The sequence below is a fragment of the Microcaecilia unicolor genome, chromosome 7, assembly GCF_901765095.1.
Source record: "Microcaecilia unicolor chromosome 7, aMicUni1.1, whole genome shotgun sequence".
Taxonomy (NCBI): Eukaryota; Metazoa; Chordata; class Amphibia; order Gymnophiona; family Siphonopidae; genus Microcaecilia; species Microcaecilia unicolor.
The window spans coordinates 134,720,634-134,737,301 of NC_044037.1; the positions used below are offsets into that span (position 1 = coordinate 134,720,634).

Below are 16,668 nucleotides of genomic sequence, written 5' to 3' on the forward strand. Positions count from 1 at the left end.
ACTCGATGCCAGCCCGGAAGTGACAGTGAGTCATGCAGCCCATGTGGGGGAGGGAGAGAGCGAGGAGAAACTGCGGGGCGCTGCAAAAAAGAGAGCGGACTGGCTGGGGAGGCTTAGCCTCCCCAAGCCTCTTATACCAGGCGCCTATGCCTGCCGTGCATCCATGTTCAGCGATTTCTCCCCTCTTCCCTGCCCTGCATCCATGTTCAGCGATTTCTCCCCTCTTCCCTGCCCTACCTCTTAAAACTCATTTTACCTGTTGCTCAGAAGAGCAGTGACAGCCGAGATATGTACTGGAAATTCAACTCACTCGTGGCCCTAGAAGAATGAAAGTGAGCACAGCTGACCTAAACTGCAAATTCTGTGTGGTGTATCTCTAAAAGAGTGCCACACTGAAGAATAAAGTTGATAGTTTAATTGGGAAGGCTTTAAGATCGAATACACCTGCTATATTATCAGATTTTCTGTTTTCGGTCCACTGTAACTTTCAATATGAGGTCAGTTTCTGTCAGAACAAGCACAGCAGGTAAGCAGCATGGTGAAAGGCTGGATAAATGTGTTAACACAAGATTTAATGGCTGCTTCCAACTCTCTTAGGATGCAAATTGTCGACCCCCTGGCATACAGAAGAATAAACCATGTTTGTCTCTTTGCTGTGTTGATTTGAAAATTGAGTATGTAAAATTACAGCATAATAAGTATTTCACAGATTCCCCATACAGCCAGTGGTTAAAGTCAATCTGCACAGCTACTATGTTAGGTTTGACAGTTTAGGGCAAATTTTTCAATATTCTCTACTTGTGTAACAGCAAATGACATGCATCAATTTACAACAAATTACAGATAAAGCGAATGATACATACCTGTAGCAGGTGTTCTCCGAGGACAGCAGGCTGATTGTTCTCACGACTGGGTTGACGTCCACAGCAGCCCCCATCAACTGGAACAAAAACTTCACGGGCGGTCCCGCACGCAGGGCACGCCCACCGCGCATGCGCGGCCGTCTTCCCGCCCGTGAGCGACCGTTCCCGCTCAGTTGAATGACAAGCAAAGGAATGAGTAAAACGCAACTACAAAGGGGAGGAGGGAGGGTAGGTGAGAACAATCAGCCTGCTGTCCTCGGAGAACACCTGCTACAGGCATGTATCATTCGCTTTCTCCAAGGACAAGCAGGCTGCTTGTTCTCACGACTGGGGTATCCCTAGCTCTCAGGCTCACTCAAAACAAGAACCCAGGTCAATTTAACCTTGCAACGGCGAGGGCATAACAGAAATTGACCTACGAAGAACAACTAACTGAGAGTGCAGCCTGAACAGAATAAAATCGGGTCCTGGAGGGTGGAGTTGGATTCAAACCCCAAACAGATTCTGCAGCACCGACTGCCCGAACCGACTGTCGCGTCGGGTATCCTGCTGGAGGCAGTAATGTGATGTGAATGTGTGGACAGATGACCACGTCGCAGCCTTGCAGATCTCTTCAATAGTGGCTGACTTCAAGTGGGCCACTGACGCTGCTATGGCTCTAACACTATGAGCCGTGACATGACCCTCAAGAGCCAGCCCAGCCTGGGCGTAAGTGAAGGAAATGCAATCTGCTAGCCAATTGGAGATGGTGCGTTTCCCGACAGCGACTCCTTTCCTATTGGGGTCGAAAGAAATAAACAATTGGGCGGACTGTCTGTGGGGCTGTGTCCGCTCCAGATAGAAGGCCAACGCTCGCTTGCAGTCCAATGTGTGCAACTGACGTTCAGCAGGGCGGGTATGCGGTCTGGGAAAGAATGTTGGCAAGACAATTGACTGGTTAAGATGGAACTCCGACACCACCTTTGGCAGAAACTTAGGGTGAGTGCGGAGTACTACTCTGTTGTGATGAAATTTGGTATAAGGAGCATGAGCTACCAGGGCCTGCAGCTCACTGACTCTATGAGCTGAAGTGACTGCCACCAAGAAAATGACCTTCCAGGTCAAGTACTTCAGATGGCATGAATTCAGTGGCTCAAAAGGAGGTTTCATCAGCTGGGTGAGGACGACGTTGAGATTCCATGACACTGCAGGAGGCTTGACATGGGGCCTTGACAAAAGCAAGCCTCTCATGAATCGAACGACTAAAGGCTCTCCAGAGATGGCTTTACCCTCTACACGATAATGGTAAGCACTAATCGCACTAAGGTGATTCCTTACTGAGTTGGTCTTGAGGCCAGACTCTGATAAGTGCAGAAGGTATTCAAGCAGGTTCTGTGCAGGACAAGAGCGAGGTTCTAGGGCCTTGCTCTCACACCAAACGACAAACCTCCTCCACTTAAAAAAGTAACTCTTTTTAGTGGAATCCTTTCTAGAGGCAAGCAAGACGCGGGAGACACCCTCAGACAGACCCAACGAAGCAAAGTCTACGTCCTCAACATCCAGGCCGTGAGAGCCAGAGACTGAAGGTTGGGGTGCAGAAGCGCTCCGTCGTTCTGCGAAATGAGAGTCGGAAAACACTCCAATCTCCACGGTTCTTCGGAGGACAACTCCAAAAGAAGAGGGAACCAGATCTGACGGGGCCAAAAAGGCGCTATCAGAATCATGGTGCCGTGGTCTTGCTTGAGCTTCAGTAAAGTCTTCCCCACCAAAGGTGTGGGAGGATAAGCATACAGGAGGCCGGTCCCCCAATGGAGGAGAAAGGCATCCGACGCTAGTCTGCCGTGTGCCTGTAGTCTGGAACAGAACAGAGGCAGCTTGTGGTTGGTCTGAGAGGCGTAAAGGTCCACCGAGGGAGTGCCCCACTCTCGGAAGATCTTGTGTACCACTCTGGAATGGAGCGACCACTCGTGCGGTTGCATGACTCTGCTCAGTCTGTCGGCCAGACTGTTGTTTACGTCGGCCAGGTATGTGGCTTGGAGAAGCATGCCGAACTGGCAAGCCCAACGCCACATCCTGACGGCTTCCTGACACAGGAGGCGAGATCCGGTGCCCCCCTGCTTGTTGATGTAATGCATTGCAACCTGATTGTCTGTCCGAATTTGGATGATTTGATAGGACAGCCGATCTCTGAAGGCCTTCAGCGCGTTCCAGACCGCTCGGAGCTCCAGGAGGTTGATCTGAAGATCCTGTTCCTGGAGGGACCACAGACCCTGGGTGTGGAGTCCATCGACATGAGCTCCCCACCCCAGGCTGCGGAATTTGGAATGGACGTCCCAGGGTCAAATTGGTCCGAATGGTCCACCAGTGCAGCGAATTGCGGCAACTGATGGACAGACGGATGACATCCTCTAGATTCCCGGTAGCTTGACACCACTGGGAAGCTAGAGTCCATTGAGCAGGTCTCATGTGAAGGCAAGCCATGGGAGTCACATGAACTGTGGAGGCCATATGACCCAGGAGTCTCAACATCTGCTGAGCTGTGACCTGCCGAGACGCTCTGGTCTGAGAGGCAAGGGATAGAAGGTTCTGGGCCCTAGCTTCGGGAAGGAAGGCCTGAGCCGTCTGAGAATTCAGCAGCGCTCCTATGAATTCCAGAGATTGGACTGGCTGGAGATGGGACTTCGGGTAATTTATCACAAACCCCAGCAGCTCCAGAAGGTGGATAGTACACTGCATGGACCGAAGAGCTCCTGCCTCTGAGGTGCTCTTGACCAGCCAATCGTCGAGATACGGGAACACATGCACTCCTAGCTTGCGTAGATACGCCGCAACCACCACGAGACACTTCGTGAATACCCGTGGTGCAGAGCCGAGCCCAAAGGGCAGCACACAATACTGAAAGTGCCGTGTCCCCAGACGGAATCGGAGATACTGTCTGTGAGCTGGCAGTATCGGGATGTGAGTGTAAGCGTCCTTTAAATCCAGGGAACATAGCCAATCGTCTTTCTGAATCATTGGTAGAAGGGTGCCTAAGGAAAGCATCCTGAACTTCTCTTTGACCAGGTATTTGTTCAGGCCTCTCAGGTCTAGGATGGGGCGCATCCCCCCTGTTTTCTTTTCCACAAGGAAGTACCTGGAATAGAATCCCTGCCCTTCCTGCCCGGGTGGCACGGGCTCGACCGCATTGGCGCTGAGAAGGGCGGAGAGTTCCTCTGCAAGTACCTGCCTGTGATGGGAGCTGAAGGATTGGGCTCCCGGTGGGCAATTTGGTGGAGTGGAGGCCAAATTCAGGGTGTATCTGCACCGCAATATTTGGAGAACCCACTGGTCGGAGGTTATCAGAGGCCACCTTTGGTGAAAAACTTTCAACCTCCCCCCGACCGGCAGGTCGTCCGGTACGGACACTTTGATGGCGGCTATGTTCCCATGGATCCAGTCAAAACCCATCCCCGGCTTTGCTGTGGAGGCACAGGGGGCTGCTTAGGCGCACACTGTTGACGGGAGCGAGCGCGCTGGGACTGTCCCTGTGCCTGAGGAGGCCTTCGGGCTGGCTGGGTGTACCTACGCTTGTTGTAGGCGTAGGGCGCAGCCTGCCTGGCCCGGGAAAAACGTCCACCTGCAGAGGTGGATGCTGAAGGCGCCCGGTGGGAGAGTTTGTCGAGAGTGGTTTCCCGCTGGTGTAGTTGGTCCACCAACTGCTCGACCTTCTCGCCAAAGATGTTATCCCCCCCGGCAAGGGACATCCGCCAGTCTTTGCTGGGTGCGGTTGTCCAGGTCAGAGGCACGCAGCCAGGAGAGTCTGTGCATCACTATACCTTGGGCCGCAGCTCGAGATGCCACATCACAGGTGTCATAGATACCCCTGGACAGGAACTTTCTGCACGCCTTCAGCTGCCTGACCACCTCCTGAAAAGGCCTGGACTGCTCCGGAGGGAACTTGTCGACCAGGTCCGCCAGTTGCTTCACATTGTTCTGCATGTGAATGCTCGTGTAGAGCTGGTATGACTGGATGCAGGTGACGAGCATGGAAGATTGGTAGGCCTTCCTCCCAAACGAGTCCAGAGTGCGAGACTCCCGCCCCGGGGGTGCCGAGGCGGTATCCCTCGAACTCCGTGCCTTCTTGAGAGCAGAGTCCACGACCACCGAGTCATGAGGCAATTGGGGCCGCATCAACTCTGGGTCAGAGTGGATCCTGTATTGGGACTCCGCTTTCTTGGGGATGGTGGGGTTAGATAAGGGCTTCAGCCAGTTCCGAAGCAGTGTCTCTTTGAGGACATTGTGCAACGGCACCGTGGAAGACTCTCTAGGTGGTGATGGATAGTCGAGGACCTCGAGCATCTCAGCCCTCGGCTCATCCACAGAGACCACAGGGAAGGGAATGCAAATAGACATATCCCTGACGAAGGAGGAAAAGGAGAGGCTCTCAGGGGGCGAGAGCTTCCTCTCCGGTGAAGGAGTGAGGTCGGAGGGAAGGCCCTCAGACTCCTCTGAGGAGAAATATCTGGGGTCCTCCTCCTCCCCCCACAAGGCCTCTTCCTCGGTGTCGGACATGAGCTCTTGCAGCTCAGACCTGAACCGGGCCCGTCTCGACTGCGAGGAACCATGTCCTCGATGATGGCATCGAGCGGTGGACTCCCGTGCCGGCGGTGATGAAGCTCCCTCCATTGACGTCGACGGGGATTCCACCTGCGTGGCGGTCGACACCGGTACCGCAAGCAGCGTCGGCGTCGGAGGCCTCGGCATCAGGCTAGAGCACGCCGGCACCTCCATCAACGGCACCGGGGGCGCAAGCACCCCCGGTGCCAGCAAAGCCTGGCGCATCAGCCCTTCCAGAATCCCTGGAAGGATGGCTCGGAGGCACTCGTCAAGGCCCGCTGTCGGGAAAGGCAGGGGGGCCGGTGTGGGTGTCGGTGCCGGAAGCTGCTCGGGTCCAGGAGACGGTACCAAAAGTACCATGGACTGACGAATCGGCACCTCTTCAACCGAGGGGGAAACGCTCCTCTCGGCACTGCCTCTTCCTCGGCGTCAAATCATCTCTGGAGGCGCCGGAACTGGTAGTCCCGTGCGCCGTGGGCGACCGATGATGGTGCTTTTTTGTCTTCTTTCGGTGCCCGTCATCGGCGCTCGGCGGCAGAGATGAAGAGGAGGTAGACCACCCCTGGCCTCGAGGGATCGTTGTCTGACAGGGTTCGGTTCCCGATGGCCCTGGGTGGAAGGAGTGGGCCGGGACCAATTGCCCCGCGCGGCCGCTCACCCCCGCCGTCGCCGGTGGACCGGTGGGCCAACGGTACCTGTACTCCTGGGGTCGGTGCCATCGTCAGTGCCGATTTCGTCGACATCGGTACCGGTACCGAAGATCCGGCCGTCGACACTGATTGCCATCGACGGGCCGGCGCAAGTTCCAAAAAGGACAGTCCCGAAGAACTTGCCTCGCCACCAGTGTCCGCTTCCACAAGCCGAGACCACAAGGTGCACGTTCTTGGTATTATGCTTCGGCCCAAGGCACTGGAGGCACCAAGCGTGGGTATCGGTTTGCGAGATCTGCCGCTGCACCGACCACACTTCTTGAATCCGCTCGGACCTTCGAGGACATCGACAGAAAAATCGCGTCGGCGAAGTCAAAGTCATCGATGGTGGCGGTGAAAAGCACACCCGAAAAAAGAAACGACCACGCGGCCACAAGGCTGCAACGAGGCGCCCCCGCGGCTAAAGACGACGAGGGGACAAACTGCCTTTTTTTTTTTAAAACAGAAAAAGGAAAGAAAAGAGGCGCGAATGCGCACAAAAAGAGAAAAAAACTATTCCGGTTTCTGGGGCTGACAAAGAGAGAGACGATAACACGTCTCTCTCCAGCGCGGAATCGAAAAAACTGAGCGGGAACGGTCGCGCACGGGCGGGAAAACGGCCGCGCATGCGCGTTGGGCGTGCCCTGCGTGCTGGACCGCCTGCGAAGTTTTTGTTCTGGTTGGTGGGGGCTGCCGTGGACGTCAACCCACTCGTGAGAACAAGCAGCCTGCTTGTCCTCGGAGAACCTGTGAATCACTGTTAATGCCTTGCAAGCAAAATTTGTAGACCTTTATATTAAAAGAACTGGTGATTCAGAACTGAAAAAAAAACAACCAAAAACTCATTTTACCTGAATGAACGGCAGTGAAAGGAGCAGAGTACAGGCTCCGTCTTCAGCAGCTTTCTCCTTCCCTCTCAGCTGTGGTCCCGCCCTCATTTCCTGTTTATGCAAGGGGGGACGCTGAGGGAAGGAGAAAGCTGCTGAAGACGGAGCCTGTACTCTGCTCCTTTCACTGCCATTGTCATGTAAAATGAGTTTTAAGCCCTGGCTGAGTGGCAGGAAAGCAAGGAGGGCAGGTTTGAAAATATTGGGGGTGCTCAAGCACCCACAGCACCCACGGAGTCGGCGTCTATGGCCTTGCTATCTGGTAAGGAAAAGTGATATAATAAAATATGGGCCCGATTTTCTGCCCGTGGTTGTATGCTGCATCTAAGCCACTTAAGCCGTGGGCTGACCTGAACCCAAATATTCAATGCTGGGGCATGTGTGACTCCCTGCATTGAATATCTGTGTATCAGCAGTCAGAAGTTAACCAGGCACTGGCTGATATTTAGACTGCTGTTCGGTTAACTTTAGTGCATAATGTTAGGACAGCCTTTTCGCTGTCCTAAATTTATGTGGTTACTTAGCCAGTTAGTGGTCTGAAATCACCGCTAACCAGCTTAGTAGATGCTCCGCCCCAGCCCACCCCTAACCTAACTGATTAGGAGATGGCCAGTTCACAGCGATATTCAGCAGCACTAACTGGTTTAAGTGCTACTGAATATCGGGTGCTGGGTTGCTCAGCATACCCTCCCCCCACCCTTCCCTCCCGAATGTGAAACTGGAAAGGGATACTGGGCTCTATGACTGCTTTTTAAAAAATTATTATTTATTTCTTATATATAACCTGCAAGCTTGAAGGCTATTGAAGCAGTGAACATTCTGGTACAGTAGGTGTTTTTATGTCCCTGGAGGGCTCACAACTAAAGAAAAAACTCACAAAGAGCTGCAGTAGGATCTGAACCAGGGTCCTCTGGATTCTCAGCCCACTGCTCTATCCATTACACTACTCCTTCGCTTCCCACGACCTTCCATGTGGCCATTTTATAACATGGATGCTGCCACAATGGCATCCATGTTCCTAGTTTTGCCCCATTCATAGTTTGGACATTTCAGTTTGTAAAATGGATGTTCATGCTGGACATAACTGTTAAGCAGATGTCCATTTCTCATGTATTTTAGAACAGGCTGTACATTGGCAAATCCTGTTCTACAATGCTAGCAATACCAGTGATGCACTGATCTGATGTCCTTATTCAGAGTTATCATAAAAACCAGGTGCTATTATTAAAAAGGAAGGTGCTATTAAAATGAATATGCAAGACTATGTAGCGGAGATAATGAGACAATTACATTACATAATTTTTTATTTAAAAAATTGAAGGGAGATCCTACATCAAGAACAAAAAGAAATATCTGCCCTAATCAATGTAGCAAGAGCAAGTGGATTCCTGACAGAGACTGTCACTGGAATGCATTGATGTTTCACTTATATATACAGTTATTTATCAACATTTGCTTATTTCTGATCTGATGAAGAAGGGTTATCTTCGAAAGCTAATCAAAAAATGTATTGTTAGTTCAATAAAAAAGGTATCATATTTTCTTTTCTATGTTTTATTTTCTTTTATTTCTATTGATTACCTTTAAAAGTGGACTAACACGGCTACCACATCTCTACTGACAGAGAAAGAATTTTATTTTCTCATTGTTCCTCTTCCCCCCCTCCCCCCCACAAATCTTGCCTAAAATTCACATCTCTCCAATCCTCTCCAGGAAAACCCATCTCAGCTATAGGATCGCGTTTATCCATTTAAGATTCTACTCATATCATTAATACTGTAAGGAGCAGAAGTAATTTGTACTTTGCTCCTGCTCTCTTCACCACTGCTGAACCACCAGAGATTGCAGGTAGGCATTGGGGGGGGGGGGGGCTATTTTGCATGGAAGAGGGGTGGGGTGTTTTGCTTGGTCAGGTGAAGGGGTGGGGGATCAATATCGCTGGGAAGGAGGGAGGGGGTGAGAGCATTAGGATCAGAGTGAGATGACGGTGGCTCAGAATTTTTTTTTTTACTGCAGGCTCCACCCCAATGCTGCCTCCTATACCACCTCAGACCTGCCCACATTTATTTTTATTCATGAAGTAGCAGTAAGGTTATATGTCTTTGAGTAGTTTAGGTGTGTTAGATAAACTTGGATTCCAGCTAGGCACATTGGTTTCCCTAATAAGGAATTTGCCTTGTAATTACAAAGTCATGGTTTCAAAACTAAGGGGTATATTTACTGAGGTGTGTTAGCATTTTTAATGCACCTGTAAATTTAAGGCACGTTAAATGCTAACCCTTCTCCATTGTGAATACTGCCCATTTAACCCCACTCTCTGTTTCCTATCCTTCAACCAGTTTTTAATCCACAATAGGACATTTCCTCCTATCCCATGACCCTCCAATTTCCTCTGTAACCTTTCATGAGGTACCTTGTCAAATGCCTTTTGAAAATCCAGATACACAATATCAACCGGCTCCCCTTTGTCCAAATGTTTGTTTACTCCTTCAAAGAATTGAAGTAAATTGGTCAGGCAAAATTTCCACACACAAAAGCCGTGCTGACTTGGTCTCAGTAATCCATGCCCATGGATGTGCTCTGTAATTTGGTTTTGATAATAGCCTCTACCATTTCCCATGGCACCAACGTCAGACTCACTGGTCTATAATTTCCCGGATCTCTCTGGAACCTTTTTTAAAATCGGCGTTACATTGCCACCCTCCAATCTTCCGGTACCACACTCGATTTTAAGGATAAATTGCATATCACTAACAGTAGCTCCGCAAGCTCATTTTTCAGTCCAGGAGATTTGCTACTCTTCAGTTTGCTGAACTGCCCCATTACGTCCTCCAGGTTTACCATGAAGTCAGTAAGTTTCTCTGACTTGTCCACTTGAAATACCATTTCCGACATCGGTATCACACCCAAATCTTCCTCAGTGAAGACCGAAGCAAAGAATTCATTCAATCTCTCCGCTATGTCTTTATCTTCCTTGATCAACCCTTTTACCCCTCGGTTATCCAGCGGCCCAACTGATTCTTTTGCCGGCTTCCTGCTTTTAATATACCAAAAAAGTTTTTTGCTATGTTTTTTTGCCTCTAATGCTATCTTTTTTTTCGTAATCCCTCTTGGCCTTCTTTATCTGCGCCTTGCATTTGCTTTGACACTCCTTATGCTGCTTCTTGATATTTTCAGACGGTTCCTTCTTCCATTTTCTGAAGGCGTTTCTTTTAGCCCTAATAGCTTCCTTCACCTCACTTTTCAACCATGCCGGCTGTCTTTTCGACTTTCGTCTTTCTTTTCTAATTTTCGGAATATGTTTGGCCCTGGCCTTCAGGATGGTATTTTTGAACAGCGTCCATACCTGTTGTACAGTTTTTACCCTCTCAGTTTCCCCCCATTTTTTTTTTTTACCGTTCTTCTCATTTTATCATAGTCTCCTTTTTTAAAGTTAAACGCTAACGTGTTTGACTTCCTGTGTATAGTTACTTCAAGGTTGATATCAAAACTAATCATATTATGATCACTGTTATCAAGCGGCTCCAGTACCATAACTTCCCTCACCAGATCATACGCTCCACTAAGGACCAAGTCTAGAATTTTTCCTTCTCTCGTCGGCTCCTGCACCAGCTGGACAGCTTTATGGAGCAGCTGGTGCAGGAGAAGACGAGAGAAGGAAAAATTCTAGACTTGGTCCTTAGTATGTACCACATACATAATCTGTATGTGGTAAATGGTACCACTATTCTTTCAAAACTTGCTATGGGCCCCTTTTACTAAAGTTTAACACAAGCCAACAGTATTAGCATGTGCTAAGTGCCACATGGCCCATAGGTATAAAATGGGATATGCAGCATATAGCATGCACTAATATCCACTGGAATCTGATAAGCTTTAATAAAAGGGCCCCTAAATCCCTTGTGGTTGGTATGGTATATTTTAGTGCTTGCTAGTAAAAAAAGGCCCGTTTCTGGAACGAATGAAACGGGCGCTAGCAAGGTTTTCCTGGGAGTGTGTATGTTTGAGAGAGAGAGCCAGAGTGAATGTGCGGGTGTGTGACAGAGTGAGACTGTCTGTGTGACAGTGTGTGTGTGAGAATGAGAGTGTGTGACAGGGCCCCCTCCCCTGTTCCTAATGCCCCTCACCCCGTTCCCTCCCCTCCTTCCCACACTTTGGGTTCCTTAAGGCTTTCAAAAGTCTATGTACCCCACCGCTTTCCTCCTCACCCCTCCCCCAAGATGTAATACTTTCATGTCCTTCATTTTTTTAAAAAAGTGTCCTATCTATCCTGTGTACAAATGCCTGGCATTCAGAGTGTGTTCCTCTCGTAAATTTTCATTTCTTTCATTCATTCAGAACTTGCCCCCCCCCCCCCCCCAAACACTTTTGGTTCCTTCAGTCTTTTAAAACTCTCCTATGTACCCTGTGTGTTAATGGCCAGCATTGAGATTGTTTTCCTGTCCCAAATTTGCATGTCTTTCAGTCATTCACAACTCCCCCCCTCCCTTCTCCAGTTTAACACTTTCGTTTCCTTCAGTCTTTTAAAACTCTCCTATCTACCCTGTGTCCTAATGGCCAGCATTCAGATTGTTTTCCTTTCCCAAATGTTCATGTCTTTCAGTCGTTCAGAACTCCCCCCTCCCCCCATTTAACACTTTCGGTTCCTTCAGTCTTTTAAAACTCTCCTATCAACCCTGTGTCCTAATGGCCAGCACTCAGATTGTTTTGCTTTGCCAAATTGTCTGTCACTGATGTCACTGAGGTCAGTGCGTGCCTGCCTAGCAGACCACTTCCGGCAGGCACGGTCCCAAGCACATCCTGTTGGAGGTGAGAATTATTATATAGGATATGGAATAAGCACTAAAAACTAACCTGTTTAAAAAGGCATAACCTGCCGATCCAACATAAATGCCTGATATCTGCAACACAACAAAACTAAAGTACGTAATGGACATAACACAACTCTTCCGCTATACGATGCCCTAATGTGGCTGTGCCACATGAACTTGATCTTACCACAACATCACTTTGTACTTGTTCACACCGGAGTCTGCTAATGCCTCTCCGGTACTATGTAAGCCACATTGAGCCTACAAATAGGTGGGAAAATGTGGGATACAAATGCAACAAATAAATAAACAAATATTTGTGAAAACTCAGATACATTGTTTACTTTAACGGTTTAAAAGTTGTTTTTCAAATCGTCGCACTATTGAAGGACGTGAGATTATTCAAAGGTTATTTAAAAGGGCTTTGGTTAATGTAGTGGCTTGAGAACTAGGGGAACTGGGTTCAATTTCCATTGCAGCTCCTTGCTACTCTTGGTAAGTCATTTAACTCTATGTTGCAGCAGGTACAAAATAAGTACCTGTATATAATATGTAAACCATATTGATTGTAACCACAGAGAGGTGCTATATCAAATCCCATCCCCTTCCCTTTCCTGTGCTTCTACGAAGCATTTCCTCAGATTTAGAGTTCAATTCCTTTAATTCATATTAATCTACTAGTAAAATTTGTGATTATGGAGATTTGGAGGATCTTATGGTTTTAGCTGAAACTTTTTATGACAGTCTACAATAGGTTAAGCTGTATGTCTTACAGTGAGAGATAAGGATGTGGTTTGCTAGACAGAAGCAAATTTATCATTACACCAAGTGAAGGGGCATTATCGAACGGGGCGCCCAAGTTTTCATGAGGGTGTCCTCGCAGGACGGTCCCACGAAGGGGCGGGGAAACCCGTATTATCGAAAGAAGATGGGCATCCATCTTTTGTTCTGATAATACGGTCAGGGACGCCCAAATCTCAACATTTAGGTCGAGCTTAGAGATGGTCGACCTAAAGTTGAGATGGTCGACCTTAGAGATGGTCGTCCTCGGTTTTCAGCCATAATGGAAACCGAGGACGCCCATCTCAAAAACGACCAAATCCAAGCCCTTTGGTCGTGACAGGAGCCAGAATTCATAGTGCACTGGTCCCCCTGACATGCCAGGACACCGACCGGGCACCCTAGGGGGCACTGCAGTGGACTTCACAAATTGCTCCTAGGTGCATAGCTCCCTTACCTTGGGTGCTGAGCCCCCCAAACCCCCCCACACCCCACGCCCTACAACTGTACAACACTACCATAGCCCTAAGGGGTGAAGTGGGGCACCTACATGTGGGTATAGTGGGTTTTGGGTGGGTTTTGGAGGGCTCACATTTACCACCACAACTGTAACAGGTGGGGGGGGGGGGGGCCTGGGTCTGTCTGCCTGAAGTGCACTGCACCCACTAAAACTGCTCCAGGGACCTGCAAACTGCTGTCAGGGAGCTGGCTATGACATTTGAGGCTGGCATAGAGGCTGGCAAAAACATTTTTTTAAGTTTTTTTTTTTTTTAGGGTGGGAGGGGTTTGGTGACCACTGGGGGAATAAGGGGAGGTCATTCCCGATTCCCTCCGGTGGTCATCTGGTCAGTTCGCGCACCTTTTTGTGGCTTGGTCTCAAGAAAAAATGGACCAAAGTCGGCCAAGTGCTCATCAGGGACGCCCTACTTTTTTCCATTATTAGCCGAGGATGCCCATCTCTTAAGCACACCCCAGTCCCGTCTCCACTACGGTGCCAACAAGCCCCTGTGAACTTTGGTTGTCCCCGCAACAGAAAGCAGTTGAGGATGCCCAAATTCGGCTTTCGATTATGCCGATTTGGGCGACCCTGAGAGAAGAACGCCCATCTCCCGATTTGTGTCGAAAGATGGGCGCCCTTCTCTTTCGAAAATAAGCCTGATAGTCTCTGTAGTAAGGAGTTGTCTCACAAACATAAGGCTGTCGGTTCACCTTAGTGTTTATATGTGAACCGTTTAAAAAAAAAAAAAGATTTCTTCTTTTAGGATTGTTTTTGAATTAGTAACAATTTTCAATGTGATTTAAACAGTTATAAAACATTTTGTTTTAGATCCTGCTGGTGTAAAGTTTTGACTTTACTTTTCATTATTTGATTGTTCGCCTCATAAAAACTGCCTGAAGTAAATTACAATTTAATAGTTAAAAGAATTTTTTAAAAAATTTACACGTAAATTGAACCTAAAAATGGTTGTGACAAGTTTATAGTTTCTCGGGAGTCCTTTTACCAAGCTGCAGTAAAAAGGGCCCTGCACGCCAGGGCCCTTTTTACCGCAGCGGGTAAAAAGCCCCTAGAAAAGACATGGCCATGTGGTAAGATTATTCTTACCGCATGGCCATGCAGGGGGAGCACTTACCAACACCCACTGAGGTGGCAGTAACGGCTCTTGCGGTAATGGGTTAGCACCGCGCTAGAAATTAGGGAATTATTTTCTGTAGCGCTGGAAATGGAGCATGCTCAAAGTGGAACTACTGCCAGCAGCCACATTGGGCCGGCGGTAGTTCCAGGTTGTCATGAGGCAACCCTTTAGTAAAAGGGCCCCTCAATCACTTGGTATTATATGCAATATAGAATTTAACTTTGAATTGTGATGTTCAATGCTTTTAAGTATGCAATTACAATTTAAGAACATGTACCATTTACAATGTGCAATGTTTTGTACATACAATTTGACTTATTTGGATTATTTGTTTTATAGTTTCCACAGTTGTACTTTTGCCCCTGATGCAGCCTGATTCGCGAAACATGATCATGTTGGACATTGGTTTTTAATTGGTTCAAGTGTTGTAGCAGCATTAATAAACATTTGATTGACTTCTCATCTAGTCTGCTATCTCATTTTCACTTTGGCTTATACAGATTGGTTGCTTTGCTATTTTCTTGGAGATTCCCTTTTTATGCATCTATTATTAATCATAAAGACATATATGTAGATAGGTATAGGTACATCACTTTAAGTTGGTGTATGCTGTGTAGTTTTGCAGGATTTATCAAAGAATAAATGTGGAAAAGAATATTTAGGGTAATTAGCATAATTTAAAGGTATGTTCCTTACCTCATTCTTGGAGCCTTGCTAGTTTATAATCCAGTGGGCATTCTGGGATGGATTCCATCTACTGCTACACTTGAGAAAAACAAATTAGTTACATTTAAAAATGAATTTAGAATCAGAGAATGATAGAACCACAGAAAAACAGAACTGGAGGAACTTAATATGTCATTCTGGCTATCCCTTGCCTGGGGTAGGATTCAAAATGTGACCTTTCCTACTTCAAATTAAACTTATTTCTTTTCCAGTCTCCAGTGAAAGGGAGAATAACTAATCACGGTCCTCAACCTAGCTCTAACCTCTCCAAATCTAACAAAAAAAAAAATCCAGGTGCTACTGATGTAAGGCTAAAAATACGTTCTGAACTCTGTTGGTGTGTTCTTATGTAAAATCTAGGACACTTCTATATTGCACATATGCATATTAAATTCTTTAATAGATCTTATATGTTAGTAGTATAACTTACATAACATTTGTCAAGCTAGTTGATTTTGATAGGTGCCATACCTACTTCCGGGTTGTCAGCCAATCAGAATTGAGGATTCACCCGAGCCATGGCCATTCTCTGCCCAAACCATGCCCACTTCCCGCCCCTGCTCTTTTGATGTCATCACTGGATGTATCATCATAGCCCAGCCCAAGCCCCATCACTTTTGCATAACCCCACCCCAAACCTTGCCATTTTGAATATCCCTGCCCCCTTTCTGACCCCTTTCTGCATAGCCCTGCTCCAAACCCTGCCTCTTTTGGAGACATCATGGGAAATTATATCATGATTCCTCCCATGACATCTTCCTTTTTCAAGATGATGGCAAGTAATGGATGCCTCATGGCACTTCCTGATTCACACTACTTGTCATCTTGAAAAAGGAGCATGGCATGGGTGGAGTTATTACATCACTTCCCATGATAAGAAGTGAGATTGATCATTATATCACTTGTCAGACACCATTTCCTGTAGCCTGGGAGGAGCGTGTGCAGTTTATTTTCCCAACCCTTAAAACATTTTTAAATATATTTTGTCAAACACAGGGCACCAATTTATTTTATTTTTCTGTGTGTGATTGGCTGTCTGCTTTCTCTCAGGAACAAAAGGACATTTCAGGCTTCAAACAGAGAGAGAGGCTGTCTTAAAAAGCTTTTGTTTAAACAAATTAATGCATCTCCTGTTTCAAATCTTGGTAGCAAATTTCCCGTCCCAGCCCAAGTGTGTGCATGGTCTGCTTCTTCCCCTTCTCCCTCCTCCTCCTTTACATATAGTCTGTGAGGTGCAGCTGATTCGGAAACTCCTGCCGGTATGCAGACCGCTAAGCAAAAAAGATATAAAAAGCAGAGTTTTACCCATTTTATTCTCATTTTTCCTGAAACAAAAAATATATTTTATAATTTTAGTCTGAATACCCCTCACAGACAGGTTTCATACTACTTAATCTTTTTTTGGAATTTTTTAAAGGGTTTTAAAATAATGTAAGAAGCTCATTCAAAACATGACCAGGCAAGTCGACTCCCTCTCTCCTGCCTAAGACTGGCTATCATAACGACCCACAGCAGCAGCTCCACTCTGCTCACACATGTGCTATGGGGTTTATTTGAGCTCAGGCTTTATGCAAATTAGTCCATTTTCAGGACGTTCTAGTTTGAGTATTTGGGGTCTAAATAAATGCAGAGTTTTAGATGGTAAATGTTAGGGCATGGCTCTGACATGAATTGTGCTATTAAAATCCAAAAACAAGGGTTTT

General features: G+C 47.4%; 2 protein-coding genes across 4 annotated transcripts in view; one reads left to right on the forward strand and one right to left on the reverse strand.

The window, feature by feature from the left end:
* YBEY (ybeY metalloendoribonuclease) overlaps window positions 1-14,657 on the forward strand; it is a 383,228-nt gene extending 368,571 nt beyond the window's left edge. Inside the window, exon 6 of the mRNA XM_030210679.1 lies at window positions 14,579-14,657. Coding sequence (XP_030066539.1) covers window positions 14,579-14,615 — 37 coding nt within the window. The 3' untranslated portion in view covers window positions 14,616-14,657. The remainder of the gene's footprint in view (window positions 1-14,578) is intronic.
* The window catches only part of C7H21orf58 (chromosome 7 C21orf58 homolog), an 872,003-nt gene that overhangs the window by 121,862 nt on the left and 733,473 nt on the right, over window positions 1-16,668 (reverse strand). The window contains exon 8 of one of the 3 annotated variants that reach the window (XM_030210677.1): window positions 14,936-14,999. The exons of 1 other annotated variant lie outside the window; for it this stretch is intronic. In XM_030210677.1, coding sequence (XP_030066537.1) covers window positions 14,954-14,999 — 46 coding nt within the window. In that variant the 3' untranslated portion in view covers window positions 14,936-14,953. Of the gene's footprint in view, window positions 1-14,935; window positions 15,005-16,668 lie in introns of all 3 variants that reach the window. One more of the 3 variants, XM_030210676.1, reaches the window with a different exon arrangement.